The 11,514-nt window shown below is 34.4% G+C and overlaps 1 protein-coding gene across 2 annotated transcripts in view; it reads left to right on the plus strand.

The window, feature by feature from the left end:
- The window catches only part of WDR49 (WD repeat domain 49), a 198,749-nt gene extending 188,397 nt beyond the window's left edge, over window positions 1-10,352 (plus strand). For both annotated transcript variants that reach the window (XM_030932047.1, XM_030932058.1), the window contains exon 19: window positions 10,045-10,352. In XM_030932047.1, the coding sequence (XP_030787907.1) occupies window positions 10,045-10,163 (119 nt within the window). In that variant the 3' untranslated portion in view covers window positions 10,164-10,352. The remainder of the gene's footprint in view (window positions 1-10,044) is intronic.
- The last annotated feature ends 1,162 nt before the right edge of the window (window positions 10,353-11,514 follow it).

The raw sequence follows: 11,514 nt of genomic DNA on the forward strand, positions 1-11,514 counted from the left end.
CCAGGATTCTAAATAAGTTATATGGCCTGGGAGGCAAGAAGTTGGAGGCATGAGGTTCCTAAACTTGTGATCATATGGGAACTTGAGGGTGCTTTAAGATAAGCTGTATATTTATTTATTACTTTTTAAAAATGTCAGCTTTTAGATACAGGGAACACACGTGCAGGTCTGGTACATAGGTATATTGCACCTAGGTAACGAGCATAGTACCCAATAGGTAGTTTTTCAAACCATGCCCCTCACTCCATCCCTGTCCTAGTAGTCCATAGTGACTATTTTTATCATATTTATGCCCATATGTGTTCAATGTTTAACCCTTACTTATAAGTGAGAACATGTGGTATTTGGCTTTCTGTTCCTGCATTAATTTGCTTAGGATGATGTCTTCCAGCTTCATCAGTATTGCTGCAAAAGAGATTATTTTATCTTTTTTATGGTTGCATAGTATTCTATGGTGTGTGTGTGTGTGTGTGTGTGTGTGTGTGTGTGTGTGTGTGTATCTCGCATTTTCTTTATCCATTCCACCATTGATGAGTACCTAAGTTGATTACACGTCTTTGCTATTGTGAATAGCATGGTGGTAACACACAAGTGCATGTGTGTTTTTGGTATAATGATCTATTTTCCTTTTGGTGTATTTCTAGTAGTGAGATTTCTGGGTCAAGTGGTAGCTCTGTTTTAAGTTATTTGAGAAATCTCCAAACAGCTTTCCACAGTGGCCGAACTAATTTACATTCCTACCAGTGGTGTATAAGCCTTCCCTTTTCTCCACAGCCTTGAAAGAATCTGTTGTTTTTTGACTACTTAATAGACATTTTGACTGGTGTGAGAAGGTATTTTACTGTGGTTTTGATTTGCATTTCTCTGATAATTAGTGATGATGAATATTTTTCCTATGTTTTTTGGCCACTTGTGTGTCTTCTTTTGAGAAGTGTCCGTTCATGTCCTTTGCCCATTTTTTTGATAGTGTTGTTTTATGCTTGTTGATTTAAATTTTTCTTTTAATAGAAATTGAACGTCGAATCTTTGTCAGATGAATAGTTTGTGAATATTTTCTCCCATTCTGTATGTTGTCTGTTTACTCTGTTGATGGTTTCTTTTGCTGTGAAGAAGCTTTTTTATTTATTTAGGTTCCACTTATCAACTTTTGTTCTTGCTACCATTACTTTTGGGAGCTTAGCCAAAAATTCTTTGCTGAGACTGATGTCAATAAGGGTATATCCTAGATTTTCTTCCAGAAATTTTCTAGTTTTGGGTCTTATATTTAAATCTTTAATTCATCCTTAGTTAATTTTTGTATATATGTTGAAAGGTAAGGGTTCAGTTTCAATCGTCTGCATATGGTTAGCCAGTTATCTCAGCACCATTTATTGAACAGAGAGTCCTTTTTCCATTGGTTGTTTCTGTAGGCCTCGTTGAAGATCAGATGGTTGTAGGTAGGCAGCGTTATTTTTGAGTTATTTTATTCTTTTCCATTGGTCTATGTGTTTGTTTTTGTGTCAGTAGCATGCTGTTTTGGTTACTGTGGCCTTATAGTATAGTTTGAAGTCAGGTAATGTGATGCCTCTAGCGTTGTTCTTTTTGCTTATGATTCCTTCAGCTATTTGGGCTCTTTATTTTTGGTCCAATTTGAATTGTAGAAGAGTTTTTTTCTATTTCTTAAATGAATGACATTTTATTGTTTTGTGAGGCAGCATGTGGTTGATCTTAGAATATATTCTGTGTGCAGATGAGAAGAATATATATTCTGTTGATTGTTCGGTGGGGTATTCTGAAGGTGTCAATTAGGTCCAACTGATAAAGTGTAGAGTTTAAGCCTAGAGTTTCTTTGTTAGTTTTCTGCCTTGATGACCTGTTTAATGTTGTCAGTGGGGTGTTGAAGTCTCTCAGTATTATTGTGTGGTTGTCTAAGTTTTTTCATAGGCCAAGAACATGTTTTATGAATCTAGATGTTCCAGTGCTGGGTATGTGTATATTTAGGATAGTTAAGTCTTCTTGTTGGATTACATGCATATGCCCTTCTTAATTTTTATTTGTTTAAAATCTGTTTTATCTGGCTTAAGAATAGGGACTCTTGCTCTTTTTTGTTTTCTGTTTCAATGGGAGAACGTTATCTATTTATTTACCGTGAGCCTGTAGGCATTTTTACATGTGAGATGGGTCTCTTGAAAACAGCAAATGATTGGGTCTTGTTTTTGTAACCAGCATGCCACACTATGTCTTTTAAGTTAGGTTTATAGCCCATTTACATTCAGGGTTAGTATTTGTATGTGAGATTTTGATCCTGTCATTATGTTCTTAGCTGGTTGTTATGTAGACTTGATCATATAGTTGCTTTATAGTGAACTGTGGGCTATGCACTTAAGTGTGTTTTTGTGGTAGCAGGTGCTGTTCTTTTGGTTCTGTATTTAAGATGCCCTTAAGAGACTCTTGTAATTACGGCTGATCCCATTGAAATAAATTCCCTCAACATTTGCTTGTCTGAGAAAGATTTTATTTCTCTTTTACTTATGAAGCTTAGTATGGATGGATATGAAATTATTGCATGGAATTTTTTTTCTTTAAGTATGTTGAAAATAGGTCTCCAATCTCTTTTGGCTTGTGAGGTTTCTTCTGAGAAGTCTACTGCTAGCCTGATGTGGTCTTTCTGTATGTGACTTGACTAACTGCCTTTAAGATATTTTTTTTCTTTTGCATGACCTTGGTGAATCTGCTAACTGTGTGCCTTGGGGATAGCCCTCTTGTATAGAATCTTGCCAGGGTTCTTTGTATTTCTTGCATTTGTGTGTCAACCACTCTAGCAACATTGGGGAAGTATTTGTGGACTATATCTTCAAATATATTTTCCAAGTTGCTTATTGTGTCTCCTCTTAGGATTATCAGTGTGTCCTAGATTTGGTCTCTTTACATAATCTCATAGTTTTCAGAGGTTTTGTTCATTTTTTATAAATTCTATTTTTGTCTGACTGAGTTGATTTGAAGAACCAGTCTTTGAGTGCTGAAGTTTTTCCTTAGCCTGGTCTATTCAGCTGTTAAAACTTCCAGTTGTATTATAAAATCCTTGTAGTAAATTTTTAAGTTCTAGAAGTTCAGTTTGGTTCTTTCTTAAAATAGCTATTTAATATTTCAGCTCTTGGATCATTTTACTGGATTCCTTGGGTTCCTTACATTGGGTTTCAGCTGTGTCCTAAATCTTGTTGTGCTTGCTTGCCATCCAGATGCTGAATTCTATGTCTAAGTTGTGTATTCAAGTAGACATACATTTTCTTTTTTTCTCAACTTTTATTTTTATTTATTTGTTTTTATTTTTATTTTACTTTGAGTTCTAGGATATATGTATAGAACGTGAAGGTTTTTTACATAGGTATCTATGTGCCATAGTGGTTTGCTGCACCTATCAACCTATCATCTAAGTTTTAAGCCCCACATGCATTAGGTATTTATCCTAATGCTATCCCTCCCCGTGGCCCCCACCACCCGACAGACCCCGGTGTGTGATGTTCTCCCTGTGTCCATGTGTTCTCATTGTTCAACTCCACTTATGAGTGAGAACATGTGGTGTTTGGTTTTCTGTTCCTGTGTTAGTTTGCTGAGCATGATGGCCTCCAGCTTCATCCATGTCCCTGCAAAGGAGATGAACTCATTCTTTTTTATGGATGCATAGCTTTCCATGGTGTACATGTGCTGCATTTTCTTTATCCAGTCTATCATTGATGGGCATTTTGGTTGGTTCCAAGTCTTTGCTATTGTGAACAGTGCTGCAATAAACATACATGTGCATGTGTCTTTATGGTAGAATGATTTATAATTCTTTATGTACCCAGTAATGGGATTGTTGGGTCAAATGGTATTTCTGGTTCATATTTTGTTTTTTTTACAAGTGGTATTCAACCATCTCCAGATACAAACCACAAGAAATTTGACAAATCAGCCTGTTTGTTATAATAAGAACACATCACTTTGTTGTTGTTGTTGTTGCCATCATCCTGTGATAGTGTACTTCATGGAAAGTGTATCAGTCAGAGGGGAAACAGGGAAGTAAAATCAGCAGGACTCCATATTGAGATTTATTACAAGAGGTTGACTTATGGGTTTGTTGGGTTGGCTGAGCAAATTCAAAATATGTAGCACTAAGTCAAGAAGAAAAGATCATGGGTAAGCTGGGCACAGGCAGAAATGTTCATTGGTAGAATTTCTTCACTCTTTTAGGGAACCTCCAGTCTTCTTTTAAGGCCTTTTATCTGTTTAAGTCTGGCTTGCCAGATTATCCAGGATAATCTCCCTTATCTAAAGTTCGTTGATCAGGAACTTGAACTACATTTGCAAAATCCCTTCAAAGCAACACTTATGTTAATATTTGACTTCATAGCTGTGAACTTTACGCTATGCAACTTAATACATCAAGAAAGTCATCACAGCAAGGTTAAAAACATTTTAAAAATTATTGTAAGCAAGTTCAATAAATGATTATTTCTTACATGTATTATGATCTACTACATACTCAACACATCATCATAGAATATCATTATGCCATTAACCTAGCAGATGTTACTACGAATAGTGAGAGGAATTGATTACCATTATGCATTTAAAAGATGTTAAGTTAATGACATCATCTTTGCCACATATAGATTTACAAATGAAGCTAATGAAGGTTAAGTTTTCTGGGCCTCATCTACAAAGACCCTTTGAGTATTAGAAATTGCTAGGAGTTTGAGAGTGTTCTAGGTGAAGAGCAGAAGCAAGGTTACAAGCAACAATCATTTCCAGGTAAGCATTTCAGGTATCTTTGTAAAAAGAGATCTCAGGAGAAAAGGACCTAACTCTAAAAATTACTAGTAATTTGTTGAAATTTATTTTATCCTAAATAGCCACTTTTATAAATAAATTTATATTTGTAATTTTATATTCTTTTTTTCTAAAGAGAGCTCCCAAAATTGTAACTTTCAGGCCCAAGAAACAGGGATCTACCCCTGCACATGTACTTTTTATAATCCGTGTGTTAACTAAAAAGAAAAAAAATTAAAAATGAGCCATCCAAGTGAGTTTGTCTCTTTCAATATCTTACAAAGACTTATCAGTTATTGGATTAATGGTCTTGAAACCCAGTCAATTACAATGAAAATTTGTCGTCTAGTTGAGAGACAAATCCCAGTAGAACAGAATTTATTTCAGAAATAACATTCTGGCTTTTACAATATATCTCAGAAGGGCTCAAAGGCATAAGAATTGCTTGTGCTTCTAAAGTGCTAATCTGCAATCATATGGGACAGGACCAGCGTCTGATGTGCAGATATCCACATTATCTCATACCGCTGGTATTAGGCAAATGGAAAGTATTGTCTTTCATTTTATCTCTGCTTAATGCTAGTTCCAGATTTATTCATTTTCATCTTATTGCTTAAAAAAAATTCACAGAATTCAAATATTAGAACATATAAAAAATTATTCATTGAGAAGTTTCCCTCCCTCCTATGATGATGTTCTGTATTGTTCCCACTGTCGTCTATTTCTTGCAGCCGCTATTACAAGTTTCTGTGTAAACTTTTAGGGTTTCTATATGTATTTATGATTTTGAACATGACCTCTGCTTTCTTTGGCAAGTGTGTCAGTCAAGGGTGAACCTTCTTTCGTTTGTCTAATATATTTTTTCCATTCTTTTATTAATAAATTCCTGAATCATTTTATTTTAAATGTGTTGTTTCACTTTTAATCCATTTTTTAAAAATCTTTTTTTTTTTAAATTGGGAAATAGAGCATCTGTATATTTATATATTAAACACTTTGTTTCTCAGACTGTTTTATGCTATTTATATATTTTTAAATTTTTCACTGCATCTGTAGCTTTTTATTTGTTTATGTTTGTGTGTATGTTTATTCTAGTGGTTAACTTTATAATCATAAGAATTATGTAATTCCTCTAGTTCTTCATTTCTCTTAGACACTATTAGATCTATGCTCAGCGATGATAGAATAAACTTGCTTTCTCATTCTCCTGCCTCCCTTCTACCACACAATTTCATTCCATAACATGATTTTCTTTATGCTTACTTTTATTTTGCTAAATTTGCCTATGCTATTAGTTGATTTTTCAGTTTTCGATGCTATTCTTTGTCTCCGATTTATCATAAACAAGGTTTCTTTCTCCTTTATCCTCATAATTTTTGTCAATTGTATCATTCATACATTGTCAGGCACATGGACTTTTTCTTCTATTTTTGTCATCCTTAACTCCACATTGTTTTAATTTTACTTCTGCACTTAAATATATTCAGTGATCGCCACCAAGTTATTTTTTTCAAAATTTTCTCAGTCATTTCTCAGTTTAGCTTTTTTCTTTTTTCTTTTTTTTCTTTTTTTTTTTTTTTTCAGATAGCGGCTCCTTCTGTTGCCCAGACTGGAGTGCAGTGGCACAATCTTGGCTCACTGTAACCTCCGCCTCACAGGTTCACACCATTATCCTGCCTCAGCCTCCCAAGTAGCTGGGACCACAGGTGCCCGCCACCACGCCTGGCTAGTTTTTTTTTTTTTTTTTTTTTTTTTTTTGTATTTGTAGTAGAGATAGGGTTTTACCGTGTTAGCCAGGATGGTCTCTATCTCCTGACCTCTTGATCCGCCCGCCTCAGCCTCCCAAAGTGCTGGGATTACAGTCGTGAGTCACCGTGCCCGGCCTCAGTTTAGCTTTTTGAAATTTCCTCAAAGAGGACTCTGGGGAACAATGATCCCTAAATTTCTTGCATAGTGACACCATTGATAGTTTTTGGATTTGAAGGACAACTTGAATGTATGTAATATTCTTAGCTCACATATTCTTTCCCTGATTATCTTGTAGGCATTGCTCTACTCTTTTCTGGTGTTGGTCATTCCTATAAAATATCTAATGCAAGATACTTTCCTCCTTTTTAGGTCACTTGATTATTTTGTGTAGTTGCCAGAGGATTTCCTCCTTATTTTCAAAGTCTAATAACATTACTGGGATATGACTTGGTTTTGAGTTTTCTAAGTCAATTATTCCTAGTACACAATGTGTCCTTTCCACATATGTCAGATTGACTTTTATTTGAAGAAACCTTTATTAAATGATGCCTTTAAATATTTGTTATATTTTGGTTTTCTTTCTTAAGTACTGATACGGTTTGGCTGTGTTCCCATTCGAATCTCAATTTGAATTGTATCTCCCAGAATTCCCACGTGCTGTAGGAGGGACCTCTAGGGAGGAAATTGAATCATGGGGGCCAGTCTTTCTCGTGCTATTCTCATGACAGTGAATAACTTTGATGAGATCTGATGGGTTTATCAAAGGTTTCCACTTTCGTTTCTTCCCCATTTCTGTCTTGTTGCTGTCATGTAAGAAGTGCTTTTTGCCTTCTGCCATGATTCTGAGACCTCCCCAGCCACGTGAAACTGTAAGTCCAATTAAAGCTTTTTTTGTTCCCATTTTCCGGTATGTCTTTATCAGCAGTGTGAAGGCGAACTAATACAAGTACCTACTCTAATTATATGTTTGTAGATCTATTTATTTGTGTGTCTTCAACATTTATTATTTTTCTAATTCATTCTTTTTATAATTTTCCTTTTATTATATATTTTTTCTTATTTCTATATTCTATGTTTCCTACTGTGTTCCAGGAACTCTGTTTTCCCTGGTGATTTTTTTCCCTCTATTTCTGACTTTTGCTACCTCATATGTAATCATTTCCTCTTGTGTCTTCATCTCTTCCCTGAGTTTTTTCACTTCTGCTCTGTGATCTTCCTTCATGGAGGCAACTGCTGTTTTAATTTTTAAAATTTAATTTTGTCAGAATGCTTGGTAACAATGTTTGTGCAATATTTTTCCGGTGGTAACTCATGTATTGATTAGTTTTGCTGCTCTTTTTTCAATTTGATTGGTTTTAGTTTTTCCTTATATAAGTTTGTGTTCATGCTGTGTTAGTTTTAAAAGTTTCCTCTTTTAATTAATTAGCTTTAATGAGGTGGATTTTTTTTTAACTTGAAATACGTGGTAATTCCTTGAATAAGAGGCTGGGATGTGAGAACAGGGTATCCTTCAGGTTTTACATCCCATGGGGACAGACTGCTTTAGCGAAAAATGACTCATGTGTGTGATACAGGTAGCCCTACCTCATCTGTTTCACCGGTCCAAACCAGGTCCCAGAGAGCTTCTGCTTCCAGCTACCTTCACCTCTTTTTAGAATCCATGTATATAAGGAATAAAGCATTTGTATTTCCTGGTGAGCCTGTCACTCACAGTGACTATTTTTTTCCCAGCACATGCTAAGATGCTGCTGCTGGCCTTCTTATATTCTCTATACTTTTCACTTTTTCTTGAGCAACTTTTGTCCTGTCTCAGCTGTTTTGCTTCTTTATATTTTGTGAGCTGCAGATTACATCTGTCTTTGAGTTTTGTTAAAGTAGAATTTATTTGCCAAGTTATTATCTCTCATTTTCTTGGTTGCTTTTATAGGATTTCCATGAGAAGAAGAGGGAAGATCTTGACTTCTGTAGCCAAGGTCTACATATACTTCCTATATACAGTATAGTTTATACTGGAAGGGGAAAGTTTTTGTTTTATTTTGTGTTTAATCCAAATATATAAAGATGCCACTATACTGTAAAGTCATTCGATGTTTACTTTTTAAACTTCATATTTTTTGGTTGGTGTTTAAAAAGTTCCTAGGTCCAGCTCCAACTTTATTCCACTTTACTTTCTTTCACATATTTTATGCTTCTTTTAAATTGTACTGAATTATTTAGAGTTATTCCAATAGTAGTTATTATTTTTCCATTCTGTTTGTTTGTTTGTTTGTTTATTTTTGAGACAGAGTCTCGCTCTGTTGCTCAGACTGGAGTGTGATGGTGCGATCTTGGCTCACTGCAACCTCTGCCACCGGGGTTCAAGCGATTCTCCTACCTCAGTCTCCCAAGTAGCTGGGATTACAGCCACCTGCCACCACGCCTGGCTAATTGTTTGTATCTTTAGGAGAGATGGGGTTTCACTAAGTTGGCCAGACAGGGCTTGAACTCCCAACCTCAGGTGATTCACCTGCCTTGGCCTCCCAAAGTGCTGGGATTACAGGCATGAGCCACCATGCCCGGCCTATTTTTCCAATCTTTATTCACCATTTTTTCTCTACTTGACACTTCCTATCCAACCCTTGCCAATTCTTCCTCACCTCCATGTTTCTTATTTTCAATTAAAATCGTATCTGGAATTCAAGACCTACCTCAAATAAGTACCTAATTCTTAAAGCTTTTTAAAAAATCTTTATATATTATTATAATATCTCTTACATGTATATACACAATTTGCATTGCTTATATTCTCTTGGAATGATATCTTATTGTATATGATATTTTGGTTATTTGGTTACTGCTTCTAGTTTCCACCAATTGGAAGAAAGGTCATGACTTTGTCGTATTTGTGCCTCATTTATGTCTGAGCATAGAACATTGTGTATAATAGACATGCAATAAGCATTTGTTTAAATAATAAAATTATGCAAAATGCCAGAATTATTTTCTAGAATGCATGGCGCAGTTTCCACTACTTCTCACTGATGCACAATATAACCACTCATGGAAATAATTTGGTTCTTTTTTTCCCTAAAACTGCAACCCCTATGGATGTGATTGTAGATGCACTTCTTTATTCATGCAGACAGTAAAACTGTGTTTTGATTATTTTAATTGTCTTATTTCAATACAGAATAATTTTTTCTTGGCTCTTTATGTCTTGATAGCTGTTAAGTAGATTAAAAAACAAAAATGGAAAACACAAACTTCTATAATCCTCTACCCTTAGAATGGTGGATTTCTATTAAGATATATGCATTAAAAGAACAAACTCTACTAAAATTTAACTTTTAAATGTAAATTCAAGTAAACAGAATAGCAGAAGCTTAGAGAAAATTTCCCTAAATACACTCTGTGTTTTACAAAGATTTTTAGAAAAAGCAAAATTTGAGAATTTTCTTCCCACTATTTCATTTAAATAGGTCTCTTAACAAATATAATTTACTTGTAATTTTTCTCATCATTTTGTAGCTTTGAAAGCTGTATTTGATGAGAAAAACCTGTTTCCGAAGGATATTCTGGATCATGAACGAAAAGCCAAGCAATTATGCCAAGAAAAAAGTTGTGAAGTGAAGAAAAATAAGAAGTAATTATAATAGAAAAAACTTCATCGTCACATAAAGTACATATATAAAATGCAGAAAAAGCATCAAGAATTCTGCCTTTTACTTTATATTTGAACTTCAGGAAGTTTTGTCTTCATGGGATAATTTAGTACTGTTCTTATCCATAGTCTTTCAATTTCTCTGTATTCTTAATAAAATAAATATTGAACTAAAGTGGGAGCAGCATCTTGGTATTTATTCTCAAGAATTTTTATACAAAAAATTTACGATTCCAGAACAAAGTTCTAACCAGTTGCCTTCTGATTGTTCCTATGGACAAGTATTTTTGATCAATTTTCATTGTAAAACCTGCATTGAAATATATGAAAAGTACTGATACAGTAAATATCTACAAATGTGAATAAGAAAACTGTTTCCACTTTTTTACACTTTCTAGTGCTTTTTAAATGATTCTCATAATGGTAATCAGACCTTGTCAATAGCACCACTTCTTGTTAATTCTTACTGGCTTTTATTCATTCTATAAGCTTATTGGGAAATTACTGCATATGATCTACTTCAATAGTTTGTTATACTGTACTTTAAAATTGAATGTCTGCACATTGTGCACATGTACCCTAGAACTTAAAGTATAATTAAAAAAATTGAATATCATAGCACATCAAAGAGGTAATAGTCTTGAAAAAAAATCAAAGGGCCTGGGATTATATAAAGGACCCACTTTATGTGGAAAGTCAAGTGGGAAATATTTGGTTCTGCAACTTACTGCCTCTGTTTGTTGACCCGTTTTTATTTATAAATATAATCATGTTCCAGGCAACCAATATTATTATTCTGCTTTATTTTTTGTGTCCTATAGAAAAAATTGGTAATTTCATTTACATAACTATAATGACTTACTGTATATTTATATTTTAAAGCGTCCTTTCAAAACAAGCTGTAGTCTAAGAAGAATTTTTCAACAATACATATAGTAAAGGAAAATACTTTGCAATATGTAGGGGACCACTTGGTATAGCAACTGCAAATGTCCTTTGTGTTTAAACCACACAATAATCATATGAATATATTAGCTTAGAGGTAAAATATGGGATATGAATCTATTAGGAGAGAGCTCAATTATCAATGGCAGTTGAGATTGGAGCCCAGGTCTGTTTTACTCCCAAACCATGGTATTTGTCATTCATCATTCAGTTCTCTTGCTTATTAATAGTATAAAGCCATTGGAATGAATTCTAACAATAGACTTTCTAGCACCAGTGGAGCAAATATTTTGGTTTGGTGGAGAAGGCAGTGACGGAAAGATTTTCAGAAGACAGCTGCCTATTCTAACTACATTTAAGTGCATTCTGAGTTAGGCATTATGACTGCTATT

This window comes from Rhinopithecus roxellana, chromosome 1 (genome assembly GCF_007565055.1).
Source record: "Rhinopithecus roxellana isolate Shanxi Qingling chromosome 1, ASM756505v1, whole genome shotgun sequence".
In the NCBI taxonomy this organism is placed as follows: domain Eukaryota; kingdom Metazoa; phylum Chordata; class Mammalia; order Primates; family Cercopithecidae; genus Rhinopithecus; species Rhinopithecus roxellana.